General features: G+C 41.9%; 1 protein-coding gene across 1 annotated transcript in view; it reads right to left on the reverse strand.

Annotated features, from left to right (window-relative positions):
* The window catches only part of llgl1 (LLGL scribble cell polarity complex component 1), a 34,248-nt gene that overhangs the window by 5,640 nt on the left and 2,450 nt on the right, over nt 1–26,158 (reverse strand). The window contains 16 exon segments of the mRNA XM_003454933.5: nt 49–187; nt 274–424; nt 579–729; nt 732–870; nt 1,127–1,231; nt 2,579–2,756; nt 4,454–4,521; nt 5,174–5,394; nt 5,490–5,644; nt 5,992–6,046; nt 6,963–7,098; nt 7,223–7,385; nt 10,223–10,369; nt 10,509–10,669; nt 10,794–10,875; nt 23,291–23,388. Coding sequence (XP_003454981.2) covers nt 49–187; nt 274–424; nt 579–729; nt 732–870; nt 1,127–1,231; nt 2,579–2,756; nt 4,454–4,521; nt 5,174–5,394; nt 5,490–5,644; nt 5,992–6,046; nt 6,963–7,098; nt 7,223–7,385; nt 10,223–10,369; nt 10,509–10,669; nt 10,794–10,875; nt 23,291–23,388 — 2,149 coding nt within the window.

A 26,158-nucleotide genomic window follows, 5' to 3' on the forward strand; every position in this document is an offset into this window, starting at 1 on the left:
GTAAAGGCAGAGTGGAAATTTGTAGTAGGTAAGTAAGTAAAAACGCACCATCACGTAGAAATGTGTCTGCAAAGCAGACACACCGGACCACTCCAGAGAGCGAGTCATCTGCTGACCGCGGCTCTATCCGCCTCTGCACCGGAGCTACTTCCTCCTGCTCCGCTAGAGCAGCATTTGCCTCTTGAACCTATACACACATACACAATACATAGTATAAATAGTATAAACAGTGTTCTCTTTGGACAGTTTACTCTCAGACACACAGTCTCTTACCTTGCTGGTGGGCGTAGTGATGGTGCGTTTCTTTCCAGATACCCTGCTTTTGCGGATGCGTCTGAAGCTCTGTCGTAAGGACTTCTTCAAGGACTTGACTCTCGACAGGGGACCCTCCATCGCTAAGGAGTCATTAGGGTGTAAGGTACACCTAGGAGAGCATAAAGAGCACCAGAATGAATGTAAAGTCAGTGGGGAAATGGGTTAAGCAGGGACTAAGTATATCTTCATTATCCCCAAAATACTCAGGCTTTGCCCGATAACCAAAGAATACACAATCAAATCACATGACTGTGTGCGCCTACCTTGCCAGCACAGCATTTCGTCTGTGGTAGTCAAAAAGACCAAATCCATGACTCGTCCCAAAGGCGATCAGGTTCCACTCGGCATGCAGTGCCACTGCCGTCACAGAGGCCGGGGGCAAGCACTGCACCACCACCAGCGGCTGAAAGCCCGGGGGAAGGGCGCGGGTTTAGAGCGCGGTTCCAGCCTGTCGTGGCCCTTCCAGGTGAAGCCCTCCCTGTCGTACAGCAGATCTACCACTGACACGTCCACCAAGTGGTCCGAACGCTCATCACTCAGACCCAACACGATCACCTAGAAACAGTACAGAAACACCGTGGCTCATTTTGGGGGGTTTTCAAGCAATTCAATTTTATTTATATATCCCCAATTCACAATAATAAAAAGAAATACACCAACAATCACACAACGCCCTATAGGCAAACACTTGGAACATGGCTAAAATCCCAATTAGATTTCAGTGTTTCTATGATATAATTAATGAAACAACTTACTTAATGTTGTTTATATTTTGTTTAATAACTTGTGGCAGTGTGTTTTGGATCTTCACCTGTCCGGCGGTTCCGGCCACCACCAGCTTGTTGCTGTACTTGCACAGACTTATCTTCTGGATGCCGAGCCTGGGGTCGTCACTGTAGGGGTCAAAACAGCCCACCTAAACACACATACACATTGGATTTAATTCATTTGAATATAAAAGTAACCACATTCTTGTAAGTTGTTAACATTAAACCATTTTGAATACTGTGCCTTTCTAGACGATCAAAGGAAAAGTGAAGTATGCAGTGAGTGACACTAAGCCACGCAAAGTTACAGGAGTACGCTGAAGATTACTTCCCACACACTTCAAGTTCATCATAAATATCTCCATGGAAAAGATACGTGCTAGGTAGTGAGCTGCAGACCAGTTAATGAAATGTACCCATGTCACACATTATCTTATAAACTCTACCTGACTTCACAAGCAGACCTTTTTTGGAAACTTGTAAAAACTGCATCATCAGTCTAAAACATTTTGTCCAATTACAAAATTAGTTTAATGTCAAAATGCCCTCCTGATGGTTTCCTCCTCCTTTAAAGGCCTCTCTCCTCTTACTATCAACCAAATGCCAGGACAGTCCCAACTTTACCCTCATACAGTCTCTGCAAATGCGCATTAATCTGTCCGTCACACACACACAGTAGGAATCCCTCTCACACTGGAGTTTTGTCTTAGCAAAACAAGGAGTAAGAGAAGCTTGTCACACACGCACACACAGCAGAAAGAGTGGGATGATGGGTCTGGTTTTCATTACAGAGGAGAAAAAAGGGAAAGGCTCTTCATCCCATATGAGGGCCACATTCCTGAACATGCAGCTCTGTTACCACAGGATACACGAGGAGATGTGTTTGTAAGGCAGTTAAAGAGCGAAGAGGAAGAAAAGAAGTGAGCAGAAGGAACTTGCCATTCTGTCTATCTGCATGTACAAATACTTCATCTATTTTTTACTGGTGTGACGCCTCCATTTTTTTCTCCATTCATATCGAATCCCAGATATAATGTACTCTTATCCTGATCACATGCCCGAGCACTGAGAAACATTTCTGACTGTAGAAACAGTTCCTTTAAAATCTCCTGTCTCTGTTTCCTGACTAATGAAGCCAAACAGCACAGCCAGATTCCCCTTGACACAAAATTCTGCCTCCAGACTGTGAATCACTTCATTTGAATGTATTTCTGCACAGAAAACTGTCCATTAAACCAGAAACAGACTGCGGTTTACGCTGGAGTCGAGTTTTAATAAGAGGAACAATGGGGTGGGTCAGTCTCAAATCCAAACACATGAAAACAATCAGAAAATTAGGGCCACAGATGCAGCATTACAGGGCTGCATGTGTGCGAAAGACAGATTGCTTTTATTCCCTCAGCGTGTAAAACCAGACCCTGTGTCTGAACTCCGAGGAGAGACTTATATTTATGTCCATTTCACCTCCTTTCGTTAAAAGCCTAGGTACTTCTCACCTTCCTGAACGGGGGCCATTCTTCCTCCTCTTGCTGCATGTCGGGGTCGTTGCTGGGGTCCTGCGGGTCGTCGCTAGGGTCGCAGTCGGTGTGGAAGACGTTGGCTGTGCTGAGTTTGTACAGCGGAGTGAGGGCGACACCCGAAGCATCCCAGAATCGCACCGTGCCATCCTCATGGCTGTAATCACAACAGATTTAAAATAAATAGCAATCACAGAGAATTCAACTACATTCAACTGTCATCTATAACAGCTAGTGACTGACAATTTAAACTATTAGTCCATTATGATCAACTAGTCAGGTGCCATGTTCAAAGTGATGTTGGTGCATCAAGACGGCAATAAAAAGGCGATAAGATAGCAGATTCAGATTCTATCAGTTTATGACTGAATGCGATCACGTTGCCAGTGACGTCTGTGATAATGTGGCGATTGACTGGGAAAAACTGGCTAAATTTGTTGCCGTTTTCATACAGAGACATTCAAATTATGGGTCAGTCACTATGCAGTAAATATTAGATGGCAACCTCATTATCACTAGTGAAAAATAAATAAAAATCAGTGTCTGCTCAATGACTGAATTTGTTCCACTTTTACTGGCTGGATATGCAGTTACTACTTTTCAGGTTGCCTGGTATGGCAGTTAAAGCACTCGTGGTCTGACTAGAATCGATTGCAATCACTCTCAGACTGACTGGCAAAAGTTTGCAAATAATCACCATCTAATTTATAAATGCAGACAGACTGCCAACACATTGCAATCAGTCAGAGAAAATCCTCCACACGTAGTGGTACAATTGTTGCAGAATAACACAAGCACTCAGCAACTTGCTTTTATATAGGAACGTAACCAAAATACAACCAGCTGGCAACTGGCTGAGTCGAGTGCCCTGCAGCCAAGCAGCGCAGCCCAGACAAGTTGCACTCATTAATGCAGAATCAAATTGATCGCAACATGTTGGCAATCCTTCCGTGCTTGTAAATTGGGTAGCATTTATTTGACAGCCTTCACCAAACTGTATGAGAGTGACTGCAGTCAGTCCCAGTCAGAGCATGATGGTTTGCAGACATGTTGCCTCTTAGCGACCTGTGCAGTCACCTTGCATTTCAAAAAAGTCACCCAGAGGTTGAGGGTGTTGGAAGCTCAACCTCTGAGTGACCAGCTGGTCACTATGCTAAACAAACTTTTAAGTAATAATTTCCTTTTTAATTCTGAATTTTAGGTCGCTACATAAAATGTTCAATAGATACACTTACCAATTTATCCACTACCCACAACAGTTAATTATACTTTTAGCTAGCTATTCAAACCTGTCACTTTCTGACCATCAAGTTTTTAAATCATACATGTGTTTATCTGCTTCAATTCACTGCATTTAGTTAACTCATCTTTGGTGATGGAAACAAGTTCCTGTACTTTAAACAATGGAGAGAAACACAAAGGACAAAGAAAGAGATAAACAAGGATAACATCAGTCAGGATGTCGCTAACAAAACTAACAGCAGTATCAAAATTCTCCTCCTGCTTTTACGCTATTCACAGTTTTCAAATTGTCTTTAAACCATTTACTTCTATTACGTAACTGTTTTTATTGCACTTTAGGCCAATGCAAGCTCTGCCAAGTGTGTGCAGTTGGCAACACCAACAGTTTCACGGGATTTCCCCTTCACCATCTTTTTTTGAATGCAGGATATCCTTTCTTCATGCTGCTTTTAGTGACCTAATCTTACTAGAAAGCATCAGATTTACGTTGTGGGAAAAAAACAGACCTGAATTCACTTGCAGTGTAGACATGTGCAGAGTGTGTGTGTGTGTGTGTGTGTGTGTGTGTGTGTGTGTGTGTGTGTGTGTGTGTGTGTGCGTGTGTGTAAATACCCTGTCAATAGCAGCTCTTGTTGTTTAGGTGGAGGTGCCAGATTTTTCCCACCACATATCGGCCAGCTCTGTACAAACAAACAAACAATAAATAAATAATAATTCTGAACCAAGCAAGGACTCATCATTTTTCACATCAACATATTTTCTCATGAACTTGTCTTAAAAGTTACAGCAGAAAAATGCACCACAGAGATTCACACTCTGATAAAGTGTCTGCCTTTCTGATTTGGCCTCACATAGACAAACAAAGAGCCATGATGAAGAGCGTAACAGCTGTGTGTCCGTGTGTGTTGCTAATCTCCCACTGATCGCACAACCGATCTAAGCCACAAAGCTTTTGAAAAGCCTTTAACTGTCTACACCTGCTCTTAAAGCTCACACGCTACCAGTGGCTCATGGTTACATTCCTGTTTGTTTCCTCTTCTCATTGCTGGGCTGAGAGGCCTGTGACTTATTACTTCTATTTACATGCAAATAGCCCCATCTGATCAACTTACAACTGTTCTTTCATATAGACGCCTTTGAGATTTGAAACAAGCAATTTTAATATAAATCCAAATAAAACGTCGACTGATGGGTCAGACTTTGTCTAAGGTGTTTTCAGGTTAAGCCGCTTACGAGGATCTCGGATTTCCTGCGACTGAATATCCCGTACTGCCATGTATAAACCAATTTGCTAAATAATCCTGTCATTCACAGTGCCAATGAGCTTCTTACCCTGTGTGTGTGCTGCCGGCTTTGCTGTGCTTTGCCAGCGTTGACCAGCCTCTCCCAGAGTTTAGGAGGGACGCTGGAGATGTGGCAAGAGCAGGTGATGGCTGAGGAGTGAAGAGGAGCAAGATAGGGAGTGGGCATAGAGGGCCATCCGGGGGTCTGGAGGTCAATTACAACCAGTTCTTCTTCTAGTAACACCACTAAAGCAGATGGCTCATCAAACTCTAAAAGAAGAAAGGATCACACAGGGGATAAAGGATTGATACTCATGAAAATGTTATGTTACATACACCATCTTTAACGCAGGTCAGATTCTGACCTCTCTCTTGCTCCACACTGTGGACGGTGAAGAAATCAATCACTCGAGATGTGAAGTCGAGGGTGACGTGATCTTTGTCCTGTTGGATCGTTAGACAGTGGCGGTCACCATAACTGGCTCTGGGCATCCCTCCACTGTATAAAAGCACTGGAGAACTACAGTGAGAAACACAGATTAGGTACTTTTCTACCTCCCAATTTTCTGTCTGGTTTCTATTTTCACTCTGCATCAATGCATTCTTTTACATTTACTTGCATGCAAAAAGTTAATTTCTCTCTTTATTACGTTTTAATAGTATTTTGCTCACCACAGATAATAGTTACGTGATGTGGAAAAATATACATTTTAGATTTACAAAACAACAATTGCATAAATATAGGGAAAAAGGCATGAAAAAGAAAAGACCACTAAAAATATAGAAATAAAATGAAAATGACCTGTTTGACAGAAAGACTCAAACGTACTTTAACAGGAAGGTCACAAAACGAGGTTTAACACTCACCCTGCTTGTGTTGTCCTCCACAGGATTTTGCTGATGGCTTTACAGGGAAATGGACCTGTGATAGACAATTACAAAAGAAAGAAAAAAAGACTATTAAAAGCTGCCAGAGACCCTTTTTAGTCCAAGAGAGGGCAAATGAAAGGGACCGTCAGAGAGCACTCAGGGTAATCCACGGGAATATTAAATAATTTACAGCCAACACAGACAGAAACTGTGTTCGCACTAGTAGCGGTCTGTTCTTAACATATTATCAAATCTTAAACAGCAAAATCATCACAGAATCCACCACAGCTGGAGGAAGCTGTACCCTGGTGCAGAATGAATGCATGCTGCAAGATTTTCCCCGGGTACAGAAAGTCCCATGCTCAGAGTCCTGCTGACTTCTGAAACCCTTTCAAGGAAGGAATCTTCCGAGTTCATAAATGTAGTAGAAGTACAGGTTCAGCATTCACACCAAAAGTAATTTAGGTGCAAAGTTCTCTTAAGTTCTCTTTAAAGTGAACTAGGTTTTAGTCTATTTTATTTCAATGCTTCTGTTACTACAGGAAAAATAAAATGGTAAGCGTGAAAAGTCTATATGGTTTGTGGCTCTTCATCTATTTACTACACACATCTGCAGTGTGTTATAGAGAATTAACTAAGATGCAGAACAGAATTTTATCACGTTAGAGCTCATTACTGAACAAAAGTTAAATGCTTTAGAAATGTTTATGATCATCTAAAAGAAATCAAAAGAAATGTAAAAGGTTCTGAAAACAATGTGCATGACTGGGAAAATGCATCTAACGCAGCCTCTGTGTGGAACCACAGCGAGCTCTCAGCTGAAGCACTTATTCTCACCACTGTGGGGTCCACTGTCTGTCACTGGATTCCACTCTGTCCTCCAGACCCAAGGACATTTCACTCCTAAACTTGAAATGCAAATGTGTGGAGTGTGTGACATGTGATGTATGCATGTGTGTATTTCTCACCATAGGGGATAGTGGAGGACACTGGCTGGTGATTGCAGGTGTTGCCACTGGTAACAGCCCAAACTGAATAGCCTCCATCGTTATGGGAACAGACAAATAAGTTTCCAGAGCGTTCCCATACCAGACTCTCCAGTTGCTGGGGGGAGGGTCATAGACACAAAGGCACACAGTCATCACCCCAGGTCATCTAGCTATAACATCACATAACATCACCCTGAAAACTGGGAGCAAGAACAATGAGCACCAACTGTAACAGGTACCTGTTTGCCCAGGAAGAGCTGCTCAGCGAGACGAGTGCTCAGATCCCATAGGACCACCAGGCCTCGGCTGTAGCCAATCAGAATCTTCCCTGACTGTTGAGGGTGTTCCTGAAGAGCTTCCACCGGCCCCAGAGATTTCCCACATCTGTAGTCCTCTGGCAGACTGGGAAAATGAAAACAAACATTATCCATTATCCCACATCTGTAGCTTCCCGCTTTACAGCTTTGTGGATCACAGTAAATTACATTTATCTACACATCCTAACGAGGTCAGACATCTGTCTGATGAAACAATTATCCAATGATACGAGAGATACAAGAGGACAGTCACCTGGTTCCATGCAAGAGAAATTCTGTGTTTTGGTCACAATGTACAGACACAGTAAACACCTGAGCATGAAAAACAAAACAACAACTACATCCACAAACTGGTTTAGTGTTTGTTATCATTTGAAATTATGGTGTGTGGAGGGAGGGGGTAAATAATGCAGAACACATATGGCCCAAAAGAGTTTCGGAAACAGTGCAAGGAGATTATACAAAATGTTGAAGTTACTGCTGCAAATACACAAAGCTGTTCTTTGCACCAAAACACCCCAAAGCAAAAGTGCTAAAACATGTATAATCAGCACAGAGCAAAGACCCAAGCTGCTGAAGTTTGAGAACAAGACATTCCTCTGAGGCAGAGCAGGAATGTAGAGCAGGACACACCCTTGAGATGTCAGAGGATTCCCTCAGCAAAGGAAGAAGAAAGGAGACTAAACAGCCAAGACAGAGAGAGAAAATGAAGTGATAAAGAAAGAAAGTACTGCAGCTTTATGGACTTTAATGCAGATGAAACACAAGGATCAATGAACAGCAGCGCTGGGTGAAGCGTACACACACATATATAACTTCTGTCTGCTGTTGGAGGCTTCACTGAGGAAGATCCTCTCCGGAAGCACAGCGGCAGAAACATTCCCAACAAAGCATTCCATTGTCTCCGTCGCCCTGTTCATAAGTATTTTTAGGGAATCCAGCATCCTGCCATAGAGTCCTAGAGATGATCCCGTGTACGTTTGTGTGTGTGTGTGTGTGTGTGTGTGTGTGTGTGTGTTGAAACACTTCCCCAACCGGAATACTGTGTTTTGGCATTTGGTACAAAGCTTTACTGTCTAAAACCTCCCCTCCTTTGCACACACACACACACACGCCCGCCTTATCAGCGCCCTCGTTAGGCTTCAGTTCTGCTTACTTCCCTCGACAAGCCTGGTTAATGAGGGGTTTGGCCAAGCAGTCACACAGTTACAGCAGAATGAAAAAGAAACAACAGTAGCACTGATACACAGTCAGTGTGGCAGCACAGCAAAGCTCAAGCACGAACCAAAGCAGTCTGTGGTACGTAGGGAGGCAAAAAAATAAAATAAAAAATATCACATTTGTTTTCTGTCAGATATCATGCAACATTCGGCATTTCTTTTCTTCTATGATAACAACTGAATTCCTTTACATGCGTGATGATCTGTGTTTGTGCTCCACTCGCACTGTGTTTTGTTCTAGTTCACTGCTGAGCTCTCACATCACTGCACACCACTGCTTGCCACAGTGAGGCTCCACCATCATTAAGGGGGAGGGGGTAAAAACACCTTACAAATAACAGCCCTGCAGTAACAGAGCCGTCTTTCAATTGTCTGTATTTCTAGTTAACACTGCTTTGTTAGCGATTTCCTTTGCAGCCTTTACAACTGATGTCATGGTGCAACCCCCAGTCTGAAACAAGGCATTTTTAGCTTTTCTTTAAGGCCACCCTTCCTCTAAACCTTTCTAATTCTAATGATTGGCTGCCATTAGCATAGAGGTTTTTATCAGCAGGTGGTTGGAGCTACTGTGCTCACGGCCACAGCCTGAGATGACCGATATTAACGTTATTCCCCTCACTCTGATATCATAGACAAAAGAGGAAAAAAAAAAAACAAAACACAAAAATGAGGCTCAACTTTGGCCATATTTAATACCACTGTAATAATATTTATATGGCAGAAAATGGAGAATTAAAGCTCAAAACCCTCACACATAATTAAAGAAGGTTTTCTAATCTGCACTGGTTTAAAAAAAACAAAGTTCAAATGAACTCTACACACTACAGGCGAGAGCAAAGAGCGAAGACTAACACACAGAAACTTCCTATGTGAAAACAAAAGCGCTGAAGGGAAAAAACACAACTACATTTTTAATAAGCTTCACAGAACATGTCTGTCAAAAATTGTGCAAGCGAGTTACCAGAACAAAGCCAAAATTAGGTAATAGGCTGCTTTGTTAGGTCAACTTTACTGTCATGACTTCATACTGCTTCTATTTTATTGCACTGTATTTGATCATTTTATTCTGCAAGTAAAAGCAGCGCCTACCTCACCCACAAAAAAGCAGCCATATCTTCATCTTTAGTGCTCCTCACTCACACTGAGTAATTAATCTGACGGGTCTTTTTTTTTTTTTTTAAAGTTAAATAAATTAATATATAAAACATGACAGCGTTTAATGGAGCCTGAACCCAGTGAACCTGACCTGCCTGCTGCTGCTAGGGTCAGTGGGGATATTTGTATCGGCACGCATGTGTGTGAGCTGCTCAGCTGGAGCTGTGAGTAGAGGAAGCTGGAGTGTTTAATGTTTACAGGAACGCACACTGTGATGGAGGACGGAGAAGAGTGGAGAACAAGGATGGTGAAGAAAAGTCAATAAAAGATTTAAGCATGTGAAGCTATTTACAAGGATAATTTGATATTCTGTAATAAATATCTGCAATATAAAAAAAATATAAGGCTTCCACATGTGTTGACAGTTAGACAATATGGCAATTTATTCCATTCCAACATCAGCTTAGCTGGTGTATCCACCAGATCTTTTAGTTTAACAGTGTAATTTAACGAAAAATATACAGATTTAATGCTTGATCTGTACTTGGGTTGTCTCTTTGTTCATGTTTTTTTTGTATTAATTCCTTCTTTTGTGTAACAATCTCACCTGTGTGTGATCTGATCCTGGAGCAGTGTCTGGTTATCTTTCAGCGAGAGGCTGGGCACCTCTAGGAAGTAGACGCCTCCTCCTTCTGTTCCAACGCAGAGGAGGTCACATGACTTCAGCAAGAGGAGGACAGTCACCCGAGTGGCACTGAGAGAAAGGAAATTGGGAACGTTTATGATACTCAAAATTCTGACAGGCACAACCAACAACAAGTTGGGGTGTGAAAGACGACTTTCAAAAGTTCGCAATTTTCATTCAGGTTTCTGTAAAGAGGACTCTTGTGTACCTGCAGCTCTCGATGCCAGGTCTGCCGGGCAGACTGTAGGTGTTCACTTCCTGTAGAGAAACCACGCCCTCTTTCTTAACCCCACCGACCTCTCTCAGGGGTCCGGCCACCAGCTCCCACAGGTGGATCGTGTTGTCATCCAACAGGGACAGCAGACGACCCTTGGGAGAAAAGAATTAATATATGATGTGTGCCATGATTCACTGTTGAAACCTTAACTTAATTTTTAATGTTTTGGAGGGTTTTTTGAACATTTTTAAACATTCAGGAGAAAATTGATCTCACCTGTCCAGGCAGGAAGTGGATTTGTGTGACAGCAGTGGTGTCTTTGTGCAGACCTGTGAACTCCACACCAGGCGCTCCATAGCTGCAGGTATCCCGTTAAAGAAATACACAACTTGGCATTCAGACATTTAGACTGTGCAACGGCAAGAGCAGTGGGCTAAAGTTAAGATGTCACAAGCAGCAGGCATACTTACTGTCTAGAGCTACAGACATGTGATAAAAGGAGGAAAAAAACAAAGATTAGAAGGAGGGAATCTCTGTTCTTCTGTATACTCCTTTTAAAGAGAAGATTCACTGCAAATCAATAAATGTTTGGAACAATGGTCCTTCATCCCTCCAGAGACGTGCACCAAGGCTGTTCTGGCTGCACATGAAGGCCCGACACCTTACCAAGACCCTTTATACGCTACAAGTTTTCACCTTAATCAAAACTAAATTTGAACCTTTAACTTCAATTTCATCAGTCTTACAATAGTCTTGCTGACAAAGACAAAGCCCATGGCGTGTCACTAAATAAAAGACAAATTGTTATCATTTTATTATTTGTGTTTGAACTCATAGAAAAACAGAAAAGTACATTTTTTCAGTATCATGAGATATCACATTATAGAGAAGATGCCTCTGGCCACAGCTGGTGCAGCAAGAAGCCATAATATAATTTCTGCAGGCAAAAAACTTGCATGAATTATTAGACACTAAGTGGTCTCATCAGAGAGCTGCCCAAAAGCACATATCCAGGTTTAAAAACATAAACCTGGATATATCTGCCTCTCTGTCACACGCCGTGTTTTCCAATTAATGCAGTTACCAACAATCCCTTCCCAAATTAACATTCCTGTTTAAAATATCACTCTTTTACTCCTTCCCATTTCCCTGCACATCAGTATAGCACTGTGCACCAAGCGTGGCGCCAACTCTGCCAGGGCAAGCAATTAGACTCCCGTCATGGTTTAAAAATATGCATGACTGGTACGGAACACCAGTGCTGTTAAAAGAAGATAACCAAACTGTGGATATTTTTAGTTTTTCAGAAAGGTCACGAGATAGAGGGGACCATAATATAGCCGTCCATGTCCTCCTGTCTGTTTAGATTCATATGTTCTGTAACAAAATTCAGCGTTCTCAGATATTACAAGACAACGTGAATACAGAAAACACAAACATGGCACAAAAAAAAAGATGCACGTACACACCAGCAGGCAGAGGGAGTACCTTAAAGTATCTCACTTTACTTAAAAAAAACTATTTGAAAAGCATAAAAACAAAAACACAAAGAAACCAAACAAAACCAGTGAGTAAGAGGACAGAGCGCTATAATTCTGATCTGTAAACTAGACGCACACAGTTTAGGTGTAATAGAGGGGAGGAATTAGAACACTATAACAAAGCTCATAGCAATTACCAAAACCAGATGACGCAGATGCCTGAAACCACCACTGTTTATATATATATATATGTATGTCTGAGTGTGTGTGTAATCAGCGGCAATCTCCGCAGTCACCCCTTTGTTAGCCCAGGAAATGAAGCCGAGCTGATAAAATAAAGATTACTCTCAAGATCTGTGACGACAACGGCACTAAATAGGGCTAAATGGTGAGTTAGCGCGCACACACGCACACACACACACACACACACACACACACACCCTCACTAGAAGCTGCACACATATACACACACACACACACACACACACGCGTCCTTGGAAGCAATATCGACACACTTCAGCACACTGCTTACATAAGCCTGTAGGAATGTGGATTAAAAATGCAGAAAAATAAGAGGAAATCTGGGGAGTGCATGTTTGTATTCTACTGTGTGCGCAGCGGGTTTTCTACATTCCTGTTTTATCTGAGGAAAAGATCAATATTATAATTACATTCATTTATATGTTTTCTTCCACTTGCACAAGTTTTTTCCCTCACTTCCGATTCCCAGGACTCCAAATCCCCATAGTGAGGAATTTGTTAAAAAAGTCACAGATATTCGATCATCATCATTCTCACTGCTTTACTGCTCTATAGTCAGACGAGGGGGTGCAAAAAACAAACAAACAAAAAAAATCCTCCTGCATCTTTCATAACTGTAAATTCCATCCTCTTGTTTCTGGAAGCCATCTTCTTCCATCAGGATGGAGAGAACTTAAATCCCTCTTTTTCATTCCCTCACGGCGCCGATCCCCTGGAGGCCAAGCTGGGTGTTATACTGGCATTCCTGAGTGCTGTCACTTCCTGTCCCTGTGTTTTATACACGGCAGTAACAAGTCTCAGACAGCTGGAGGTAGAGGTGTAAGGAGGGCTTTCATTTGGGGGTCATGAACTGCCAGTGCAGATTTTTTTTTTTTTAAGCCAAAGCTGTGACTCAACTTGTGCGAGGTACAACAGCATGTGTGCTAAAATATTAAAAGGACTGAATTGCTGCATTAAAACTTCTGTGTTAAAAGCAGATACAATGTGCAGAGTAGGCATCACAATCTAAAGAGCAGCAATAATGGTACAGAACCGCGTTACCGCCAATGGGGAGAGGAAAAAAAAAAATAATAACTTGAAATTTAAAGTTAGCTCTGCCAATCAGGAAGGTCTATGAAGATAGGTCCTCTCCTTGTTATCTGGAAGCAGGTAACAAGGAGGTGGCTGACAGTATCCGCTGCCCAACAGTCTGACATGAACACACTCATCCTGGTCTTTGTTCACGTTTACTATACACTGGTAGCTCTCTGATGCTTTTGAGTGTGCATGCGTCTGCTCCATCTGCTTTCCTTCATGAAGCTTCCTGTTGAATTTTGTGTAAGCTGTCAATCCTACCAACTTAAACTTTTCAGATACTCAAATTTTAAGTTATGGATGTCATTTTGTTCCCCCCCCCGCAGCAGAAACAAGCTTCCACAGAAAGGTAAGAGTTAAATTACTGAGAGACAAATTAAAAGTGCTCTGTCCTAACTTAAAGGTAAAAGTGAAAAAGCCGACAGGAGAATAAGTGAACGGAGAAAAATCACAGCTGTGTGGGAAAGATGAGAGGGACTGAAAAACAGACGGACAGCAGCGGTTTGTGCATATATTCCAGCTATGTCATGGTGACCACAGCTCATTCATCACAAATCTCGCAGCTCCCACACATTTAGGTTGGCTACGCAAAAACAAGAGTGCAAAGAAAGCTGTCAGCACATTGAGGGGAAAAAAAAAAAAGAAGACCACTAATGAATATTTAGGACTCTGTCGGAGACTTGACTTTTGGCTGGTCTGTAGCAGCTCAGACAGAAACCAGCCCACCACCACATAACCAGGAATAAAAACGTTTATCAATCAGGAGCGGTTAGAAAAATTAATAAGTAAAAATTTGCGCACACGCACACACACACTTCCTGCTCCTGGTGTGTCAGCAGACAGCTGGTAGAGGGATTCCCAGGGATGATGTCACCCTGTTGCTTTGACCTCATTAAAAGTTTATGTGCATGTCTGAATTAAGCTCCCTCCCCCAAGAGTTCTGCTCATTGGCCAATAATACAAGCCCCCAATAGCTGTGGGGTCATAATAAGTGTGTAAATGTGTCACCCTTCCTGCCTCTACAACTACGTGCCTGTGCTCACAGCTTTGTCATCTTCATTCCAGTAAACTCTGATTAATGACGAAACTTAAAATAAACATTAAGAAGTTTTAGCATAAGAGTCTACAGGCATGGTGGCACCTCTGAGTACTAGCCAAAAGCTAACAGGCTCACAATTTCTGATGTCTAGCAGGTATATTGTTCAGCATGATCATGGTCTTACTTTAGCCTGTTAACATGTTAACATGCAAATGTTTGTCAAGAAGCACAAACCACAAGTGTGACTAAGGCTGATGGGAATGTCATTAGTTTATTATTCAGAAGGGCTGGACCATTAAAATGTTGAGAAATCACACTAAGAAGAAAAAGAAAAAAAAAAAAAAAAAAAAAAAAAAGAAAAAAAAAAAAAAAAACAGAACACAAAGCACTGAGGATGAAAACAAAAAAAACAAAAAAAACAGGTGAGCTGAAAAAAAAAAAAAATTAAAAACCTACATATATTATTCAATTCAATTTTAATTATATAGTGCCAAATCACAACAACAGTCACCTCAAGGTGCTTTATATTGTACAGTAGATCGTACAATAATAGATTGTATTGTATTGATTTCAATACAAGTTTCTTTAAAATGTGTTTGAATTCAATTTCCCCATCAACTCTAGTCCTGTTCCCTTCAGAAGCGTCAGGTAATTTGATATCCAATGCCTTCGTTGAGAGGAATCAATTTCCAGCAAGACAAAAGATAAAGCAATGTGAACAGGAAGAAAGTGATCAGAGGGGAACTGATTAAACATTTATAGGAATAACACACACACACACACACACACACACACACACACACACACACACACACACACACACTGAAGTCTCACTAGATATCCCTGGAGCTGCAGTGTTGATCCTCAAATGGTTTTGTATTCTGGGAAGCACAAATGTGCTCAACAGATCGAAGACATGGCAATCTACCCATTATACACACATTTCATTTTTATATCTATGACTTGATATTGATGCTGATACACGAATAAGTAGGATTGTAATAAAATATGTAAGGATTTATCCTCTGGGGACCAGGAACATATGCTGTAAAAAGTAATTTGGAAAGTGCTTCCTTTATCATGTACAGAATACCTTTCTGAGGTTCAGCTCTTTACCTCCTGAAAGTTCTTTTTTTGAACTGAGCAGCATCAGAAGTTGTGAGGGTGGTCTCTGCCTATGGAGCTACCCTTGGAAAATCTGAACCATGTCTTTATTGATCTATTACTGAGGTGTCAAAGCTTGTCATTAAGAGTACAGGGGAGGACATCAAACGGCATCTTTATGGAGGAGAGAGTTAAACTATGTGCTTACAGGCACACCTACAAAGTCTCAGGGTGCCTCACCAGGTAAGGCAGAAGTTTCATCGACAGTTCGAACACACACAAGGCTCTAACAGCAAAAACTAAAGGCAGTCAGGCTTTAATACTTGTAAACAGAATGAAATGCTGACTCAAAGCAGAAACTTAAAGTCCTCCTCCATCCAGTTTGGAAAAAAAAGTATCAACAGACACTCAAGCTGTGTAAAACCACTCCTAAACAGCACGCCACAGGTTTAAAGAAAAATTTTTAAAAAACGAACGACACCTGTTGAATGACAGACTGGTTGAACTGATCTGCATGTTCGGTTTGTAGCATGCAAAGGTTTGCTTCACTGCTCACCAGAGGACCCTGAAAAGCACACAATGGAGGCCTACAGTAACTTATAATCACTGAATCACTGTCTCGTCCTCACGCACGCACGCACACACACACACACACACACACACACACGCACACGCACAATTGCCCGCTGATGCAGAGAGAGTGCGTTAGCAAGGATAAAGCGATTTCACGGTCTGAATACAGACAAACAGAAGGCATTGTCTTCCATGTGGACACACAGGCAGCAGCAAACACACACCCACACCCACCCACCCACACACAGCGACAGAAGATATGTTCTTACTTCCTGTCTGACCCCATCACTAGACCTAAGGATGAAGTACAAGTTAATCACAGAAAGAGAATGAAGGCCCTAAAAAAAGGTTTAAAAAATATTCCTAAAAGTTTCAGGCTTTCAGGGAAGTTGAACTGATGAAAGACATCATTTATGTGTGTTTTCTAACTCCTTCACCTCCCTACATGCATAGCAACACATGCACAAACTCTTCAGACGTCTGGCAAAAAGTCTACAACAAGACAAGCCAAACAACTCCACCCACCCACTAGAGAAACAATCTTGTCTCATTTGCATCCTTTCCCTCTGCTAGTACCTCTCCACCTCCCACACTCCCCTTTCTGTGCAGCCCCCTCAGTGCACGTTCTGTGACACCGAGGCAGTCAAACCTAAAGGAGAGGATATACATGAACGTTTGGAGAATCACTACAAAACAGTACACTGTTTATTTTAACACTGCAAACAATGGTCCCAAGAAGATCAGCTGAACAAAATAACATCATTAGCAGGAACAAACGGCACAAGTCTAGCACTTCGAGTAGAGTATTTCTACCTAAGCCACATCTAGCTAGAGAAAACCCTCTACTAAAAGTAACATCAAAGAGAAATACAAAAGGATGTTATTTATATGTACAACAACATATTGTGGGTTTTTGTTTTACAACAATCCCACCACCACCTTTAAAAAGAACGCAAGTTTAAGGCAAAAGCCAACAAGATACATTAGCAAAGCTAACGTACAAAAAAAAACCTTAAAAATAAACTTAACTAAAATTGTACAATTCCTGATGTTTAGGCGACGGAGGGAACCAGGTTTGCAGTACACTGACTGAAACCTTACACTACTGTGATGTAAATAATGCATGATTTTGGACATAGTCACTACGGGGATGTTAATGTTCTCATTAGTCTTTTTTTTGCTGAAATTACAGCCTCAAACCCAGAAGCATAGCTGCAGATTCATTCATAAAAAAAGAAAAAAGAAAAGGAAATTTAAAAAGAAAAATACATAAAAATTGTGCTTTGAGTGGTACTTATGTAAAGATGTAAACATAGCTTTAACAGGCTTATTATCTGCAATGCCAGAGCCAGTAACACTGGGAGGTAATGGCTAACAAATACAATTCAAAGTAAAGCTACCAAGTACAATACTAATGCTGCCATTTTGCTCTTTAATTCAGACACCTTACCCTGCTCATTCAGCAAATAAGACAACTTTGATTTGTCAGTTCAAATAAATGTTTTCTTTTTCGTGCCTCAACTCTCTTATTATACAACCCATCCAATCTGCTCTAGTTGGTAAGCCCGCACAGTCTTTATCCCCGCAGACAGACTCCTGCAACTTGTTGCCAACTGGGCGAGCGAGTGTGTGCACATTAATTCATGTGTGTGGGTGTAAAAGGGGTGAGGAGGCGGGCAGGGACTAAAAGCAGAGAATGAGGCGTGAGGAGGGTGAATGCAGAGAGAGCAGAAGGGGTGGGGTTAAAAGGTCCTGCAATTCTTCAGGAATATCAATGAGGAGCTAGGAATAGTCAGGAAACCAAGTGACACAGAAAGTGAAAAAGAAAAAAACAAACAAACACAAAAAAGTATGATAGGAGGAGGGAGAAACTAAAAATATTGCAGAGAGAAAAGTACTTTATAAGACATCCGTATAAGCAAGCGGAGAGTAGGCTGTGTGTGGGTGATTGGGGGAGGAGAAGGTAGGAGCTAAAGGATAGGAGGAGTGTTCCAGATTAAATCAAAGTCTAACTTGATCTTAACTATACCAATGAATACTTGCATTGATTTGTTCAACACAAGCAAAAATAATGCAGCTTACATAAAATGGTATACCCTCTCTGCAACACAGACCACACAGTTGTGCAGCCAAGCATGAAAACACAAATGCATATAACTTGATCAAAAGCTGGAGACTGATGACGGGGAAATGGCAGGAGAAGCTGTAGCTGTACTACAATTAGAAGGGAAACTGATGGCACCAACAAGCACAAAGGAAACGCACCGTTTTCACCGCCAGCTAGACAGACATGAGCACTCGCATTAATCTAAAACAGCTGTCAAAATAAAATCAACTCATCATGAGAAGAAATTAAGAAAACTGGGATTTTTTTTTGTTTAAATCCAGTCATACATTTTAGTGCTTGGCGTCAGTGTGACATTGCAACAGTGCATGACTCATGGTGTTAAAGACAGATTTCTCTTGAATTCCCGAGAAAAAAAAAAAAAAATAGGTGCACAACCCTGTGGTCTAAACTATGCTGGACTATGGTGACTTCAGTACAGATAAAAATACTGAATAAAGATGCAAATATAAAGAGTGTCAGATAGGAACTGATGAATCAGAACAACAGCAGGCAATTGACCAGCAGGATGTCAGCGAGACAGAGGCAGAGCCATCAACTGGAGCACACTCACAAACACACTGATCAAAGCTCTGCTGCCCGAGTGTGTAAATATTAGCTCGTCCTGGCTGCTGGACGGCCGGTCCTTTTGATTAATGGTCAGTGTGTCTGTGCGACTGAGCACGTACCGCATTGTCTAGAAGTAATCAGAGTCGCGACTTGTCATTCTGAAATAAATGTGTTCATCGCAAAGAAGTTCTGTAATACCGTAGGCAGCATTTTCTGACCTTTTTACCCTTAACCGATGCATTTCTTACCACCAAACTCTAATGTCTGATGTGCTTAGCTGCAGACTTTTAAAACCCTCCAGTCTGCAAGTACTTCTCATCCCAGGCAACTGCAATGGTCGTCTTGGAAACCATTTCAAAAGCGCCCTTTATTAAGACTCGACTCAGCAACAAAGCTCTTACTCACCCGATCTGCACACACGCACACACACAATGAGGGAGGGTTAACCCAGGGCAACGCAACATGCATTCCATGACAGGAGACAGACTCCTAAGTCGCCCCACCACCCCCACAGATGATAGGGGGGGAAAAAAAAGAAAAAAAAAAAAAAACCCTCCACACCACATTGTCCCCTTCCCTCTGCTGAGCCCCAGTCTGTGGTCGAAGCAGAAACTCTCAGGGTGTAATATGACCCTGCCTTTATAAACACAGAGAACGAGAGAAGGAGAAAAGGAGAGGGAGCAAGTGAGAAACTTGAACAAGAGGCTGAACAAGAGGAGAGGAGGAGACGTGGTGCCAGGACGGAGAGCATGAGTTCAAATGAAACGAGTACCACAAATTTTGCAATTTTCTACTCTTCTTTTGTGAACCGAGTCAATCAACTCTCTAGTCCTACTACTCGGCACGCTCTCCGCACAGTTCAGGCATCAGCGTCAGAAAGCAGGCCTGCACATCTGGCTCTACAGGGCTGTGAATGTGTACTACAGTACAGGTATGCTGGCAGGCACTTTCAGGTCAAACCAAAGTCAGTGAGCCTGTCAGATTAACAAGGAATGTGGACACACGCTCACATACACAAACCTGAACCTCATTTTCACTGCTTGTCTGTCTAGTTTACCCCCAACCTTGAATTCAGAGGTGGAATAAAACCCTGTTGCTTTCTGCAAGTTTATTATTTGTTGTATATCACTGTAAAGGTTAAAACAAACAAGTAGTAGGCTCTGAGAGAATAAAGGGAAATTCCAATGAATTTCCCACTAATGTGGCTGTTGTGGCTCAAAGTGTCATGCAGATCTCTGTAGTGTCTACAGAGATTTGGGGAAATGAAGAGTTTCTGGGGAAACCCATAAGATGACCTTAACACCAGTGTATTCATTAGTAAACAGCAGTTAGTTTCACTCATAATTTTCTGAAGAAACCAGATCTCAGACAAGCAGCTAAAATCAAACAGAAAACAAGATGCAGATGACCAGAGGCTGAGACTCAAAGACAACAGGACACTCATGAATAACAACAAACCTAAGGAATCTGGTGCTGCTGCTCTCACATTGTTCTTATTGATACCAAATGTGGTGGATCTACAGATAGGAACACCACCAGATGGAAATCTACAAATAATTAACCTGCCACTTTGTTAAAAAATACCAGCTGGACATGGTGTTTCACCTCCACAAAAAAACAAAAAAAAAAAACTCCTGCTCAGCTTCTCAAGGTCTAAATAAAAGCATTTACAACTAAACCTACACTATTAAAACACCACACTCAAATTCAGTGAGCTCTTTAGAACCACCCATTCTTTCACATATGTTTGTAAAGCCAGACTGCATGACTTGGGTGATTGAATTTATACACCTGTGGCAATGAAACTGAAAACACCTGAATTCAAAGACTGAGGTGTGGCCCAATACTTTTGTCCTTGTAGTGTATGGTTTGGCTCTTTTTTCTCTTGCTTGAATGGAAAGCAGTGATTAGCCAGCGGGCTGGCCGAGTTTTCTGTGACCCCTCTTTTCTAAGAATTTCTACTGAAGATCAAACGTCATCCAACACCAAAAGTCACAGCCGCCACATTACTGTAACTCCATCAGGTTAATATAAAAACCCTTAACCAGTGAAAATCACTATCTGCAGCTCTTTGTGACAAACATTCTTCCAAGGAAAAAACCCATCTCACTGCCATCAAGTGTTTAGTTTTATTACATTTAGGAGAACTCTCAGATTTGGGCACCATTACACTTTTTTTAAACAGCTTACAACTTTAGCTCAGGGGTCGGCAATTAATTTGCCCGAGGGGCCACATGAGAAACTGGGATGTTGTAGAGGACTGCACCAAAAAGGTGACCTCAATATTAATTTTATCTCTTTATATGCTTATTGGTCCAGCCCTCTATAACAGTGTCTCGTGTAACTACTTGGGAAACTTAACCAGCTTTAGGTGGTCCTGAGCCACAGGCTAAGGTGTGCAATGATGCGATGAGTGCATCAAACAAAGACTCTGCAATAACAATTTTGTAAGCTTTGCCAATATTCTCAGTAGGTAAATGTTCTCCGGCAGCTGGAGTCTTGTTAAAAGGCAGGGTGATGGGTTAGTTTTGCTAGATACAGCCATTTAGCCGTGGAGTGGAGTTATTTTTGCCTCCCCCACTGTCTCTTTCACACTCCCTTGTCTTCACTGCTGCCGTTTATCTCCATCTCACCATTTCCCCCCCGATCCATCCCTCTCTGCAGTGCAAGTGCCTGGTACCACCAGTCTCTCCCCCCCCGAATGTGAAAGAGTTGATTCTCCAGCCTAATGCACACACAGCCAGCAGCCTCCCTTCACACACACACACATCCATGCACAGTTACTATAATCTGTGCAGAAACACCTTTAATGCAAGCTTTAACATATCCCAGCGTTTCGTTTTTAACCTAAGGCCTTACTCTGGTGAAGTTCACCTGTCTGATCGATGAAAGGGAGGAAAGCCCAACTCTGGGCAATCCTGAATACAACACCACAGCAGCAGACTGCTACTCACTCTAGAAGCTGCGGCGTAAATACGGCAGAGTTGGATGCCACAGAGATAACAGACATCAACAACACGTCACGGAGCCGCTGGTGTGGATGAAGCACTAGCCTCAGAGCTGCTGGAATTTCTGACACAACCGACACCCTGAGCCAGATTATGGCTTTGTCGTAATGCATCTCATGAGCCAAACCCCATACAGATTCCCAGCACAGCTTCACTCGGCTCATCCGGCATTACTCAAACAGAGTGAACGTTGCACTGCCACTCCCTGGGTCGGGGGGTTAAGATTCCCCCGCTGACCGCACACCAAGAAATGCATTTAAGGTATTCTAAGCCTCTGAGGATGAAATCTTCTCCAACGCCAGCATCTAAATTCTGTTGCAACAAAGATGTTGTTTATCTATTTTTTTTCCAGGCTTGGCGTCATTTTCATACTTCTGGTTGACCATCCTTTTGGCTGTGATGACATTTTTCGCCAGCAACTTACTTGGGGATGCAAGTACACGTGACCAGATGATGCTACGGATGGTAAACAAAAAAACCCCATTTCAATCATATTTTCTACCCCACTTGTCAGAATGTGAGTGCAAGTAAAATGTCAGTTATTTAGAGGAATAATTATAGTAAAATTGAGGGTTTCTTTACAACCTCTCTGGTCACAGGCTGCATGGTAGGCTTCTTTCTAGAAACACAGTTGGTGTGGTAAAAATATGTGACTAACGTCACAACTTTCAAAATAAAACCCTGGAACATGAAAATCTTGAGACACACTGGTCCTCTTCAATCCACCTTAGTAATGCAGAAAGACACACACACACACACACACACACACACACACACACACACACACAGAGCAGCTCACTGCTCTACCAAACTGATGTTATATAAACAGCTCTTCTGCAAATCCTGACTGATCAGACATTCCTCAACATTAAAAAAAAAAAAAAAAAAAAAGCCAAAAAGTGGAGCTTGAGAAAGACAGACAATAACATATAGTTCTATTTAAAAGCAATAAAGAGTATGATTACTATAGACCTGGTGCTTTTTAAAAGTGCAATAACACAGCTGAAGGAATGACTAGTTGTCATCCTACAACATGGGCATTTTTCACTAAAGAGCATGAAAAAAAAAATAATGACACATCCATGAAACACTTCTGCCACAAACCCACAACTAAAGCAAAACGGTATGTGAGATAAGCAGAGCAGCACTTCAAAAGATGCAAACTGACAGCAGTGAAAGAGAAACAATCTCTGTAATCTTATCCGAGGTACTCCTAGATCTTTTCCTGTCCCCTAAGTCTTTATAAGCTTCATGACACAACCTAAAATATGATAAATTATAATCTGTTTGACACAAACACAAGTCAGTCACCTCAGCTTTGTGTTAGCTCACTTGTAGTATGCATGCCTTGACTAATACAGCATGACCACATTGAGAAATGGACTGCAATATGATCTGTTAATCTAGTCTAATGCTATGTATTCATTTAAAAAGTGTGATGCTGTTGTGAAATTTCTTCATTTCTTTCCCTTCTGAGGTTTCTTATTTGAAAATGTCAACCCTTACCAAGCCCCCAAAACAACTTCTGCAGATGCATGAGCTCACTGACAGAAGGATACATTTTGATGGCTCCTGACTTTGTCCCGATGGCCATAAGCTGCAACTTGGGGTCAAAGGCCAAAGCACTGGGCTGATGGGGGAACCCATGCTCCACAGTCTGTGAGAGAAAGCCAGGCAGAGAAAGAGTGGAGAAGACAAACTGATGAGACAGATTTATCAAATGCCACAACAAATACAACAACAAATACACTTGCATTTATTTTTCCAGACTTTCCTCCATAAATGCACCCAGTTCTGTCTGAGCGTTTGCGTGTCTTTTTCTGCTCGTCAGACTCGCTGAATATAGTCAGCGAGGCGTCTAAAAGGGAGGACTCCCTTAATAAAGTTACAGGAAAGTTGTTTAAAAAGTACTGATGGCAGCAGCATTGCTTTATTGTAATGCGCTGCAGACCTTGTTAAATTGGGTTAACATAAAATCTCAGCTTTTTTCTCTCTAAGGCCATGTCAGGAGATGGCGAGACAGCTGGAGAAATGTTTATGTCAACAGAGAAAACGGGAACAGAAACCAGTAGAGAGACACCTAAAACTGGTTTAAAAACAGGTTGTGGAGGTCTTCGAGGTTTCGGCATGGCTAACTGAAAAAACTGAACCTGGCTGTTTGCTTGAACTCAGACATAAGGTAAAACATTAACTCTTCTGTCTTTAAAGTGCCGGTGCAGTGCGATCTGTCCCTATCACACAAACACACACACACACACACACACACACACACACAGTCACATCAAAGCAAACCTCCTGAAGAGAGACAACGTCTGTGACAGTCTGGCAGCTGCTGCCAAACATTACAAAAGTGTGTGTGTGTGTGCGCGCGTATGTTTGTTACAGCAAAACAAACAGTCCATGGACTTTCATCAGAGATTCAGACAAAGAATCATCATTCAGCTAACATGAACATAAGCTGTTTAAGTGTCTCCCCACCTAAAAACTGAGGTCTGTAAGTATTTGAACAAAGACAACATTTTTGCAGCTTTGGCCTCTTTACATCTCAAAGAAGATATGATTGCAGACTTACAATTGTAGATTGTAAGTGTAGACTTTCAGTGTTATTTTCAAGGCGTTTAACAAAAGTGATGCATTAACTGTTTATGGATTACAGTCAGTTTTATACACAGTCCCTCATTTTCAGAGAGTCCAAATTAATTGGATGGCCATGTGAAGCCTGTTCCCTCATTATTCCATAACAAAATAGCAGATAAAAGATCAGTAGTTGATGTGCCATTTGATATCTGTTTATTGGAACTATGGGTAGAAGATAAATAGAGATGTCAGTGCAAGTGAAGGAGGAAGCTGAAAAAGTAAAATAAACCAATTAGAGAAACAGCAAAAACTTTAGAAGTGACCAAACAATCTGACACATACTCAGAAAAGCCAAAAGGCCTCAAAGACCACAGAAGACAACTAAAATGTTTTATGACAGAACTACTTTTAAAATCTAACTGAGCAAAAGAGCACTCCTTTGGAAGGAAGGTGCATCATCGCCACAGTCTAGTCTGACAGAAACTAGGGATGCACCGATCCCGATACTGGTATCGGGTATCGGGGCCGATACTGTAAAATGTGTGCGTACTCGTACTCGTAAAAGTCAACCGATACCATGAACCGATACTAATGTAGCCCGGATGGGAATTTAGAGAAGATACTCATAATTCCCATGGACTTGAACGCCACATAAGGTGTTCACAGTTCACAGAAGAGAACGGCATGGAGAGATGCACGAGGTTAGCTGAACCAAAGTGAGAGACTCGGCTAGTTTTACTGAGGTTAACTAGCACAAAAGAGTGTGTGACTAGAAAGCTAACCGTGTGAGAGCTTCGCAACAGAGTGTGGGTGAAGTGACTTTTTGTTTCAATGGTCGCACCACCGTGGAAAACTGTGTTTCCAGCCATGACCGCAGAGGCTAAAGGCTAGCCCGGACTGCTTGGTTGCGCCACGGAGGCAGGACTGTCGGAGAGCTGGACAGTGACTGGCTAACGCGCTGTAGCAGAGACAGCATCGGGTCCGCAGGGAGTGGATTTAGTGTGGGACTGGTGGACGGCGACCTACCGAGCAACGGAACTGTAAGTCAGACTTTTGTGCTCTTACTGGGGAGAAGAGGATTTTTCTCCATCGTCCGGCGTGAGCAGCAAACAGGCCTGCAACAAGTGTGAATGTGAGTGTGTGTGGGGCCCATGTGTGAATATTGTATGTTTAGTGGATTTATATAACGTGTTTTGGAGTGTATATTAGTGAGTCACTTACCAAAAGGTGATAACATAAGTTGGGTTGTTTAATGTAATTTGAAAGGGAATTATTTAATTTATACAGTGTATTTCATTTGGTTAAGGAATTGGAATATCATTTGAGTTTAAAAAAGGGATGTGTTGTACAGTATTTGTCTCTGCCCTTACGTTCAGTAAACGTTTCGTTTGTGTTAAAGAGTTGTCTGGGGTCGTTTCTTTACTACTGGTTAAGTTTAACTTGTGTGTGGTAGAAGTATCGGTTTTTGTACTCGGTATCGGCAAGTACTCAGATCCAAGTATCGGTATCGGATCGGTTTGAAAAAATTGGTATCGTTGCATCCCTAACAGAAACAGCAGGATGAACTGTGACATGTACAGGACCAGACCCTCTGCTCAGATCCAGCTGAAAACTGACCAGATGGTACTTCACAGTGAAGATAGTTAATGACTCAAAGCAGATTGCAAAAGCATCCCAAGAGTTTCTTAAGGAAAATAAATATCAACTGATCTCATCCCAACAGAGCGTGTCTTTTTAGTTACTGAAGGAAGAGAGACCCTGGAACAAGCAGGAACTGAAGCTGGCTGCAGCAGAGGCCGAGGAGAGCATCTCATGGTGGGAAACGTAGCATTTCATGATCCCCATGGATT

Source organism: Oreochromis niloticus, linkage group LG4 (genome assembly GCF_001858045.2).
Source record: "Oreochromis niloticus isolate F11D_XX linkage group LG4, O_niloticus_UMD_NMBU, whole genome shotgun sequence".
Taxonomy (NCBI): Eukaryota; Metazoa; Chordata; class Actinopteri; order Cichliformes; family Cichlidae; genus Oreochromis; species Oreochromis niloticus.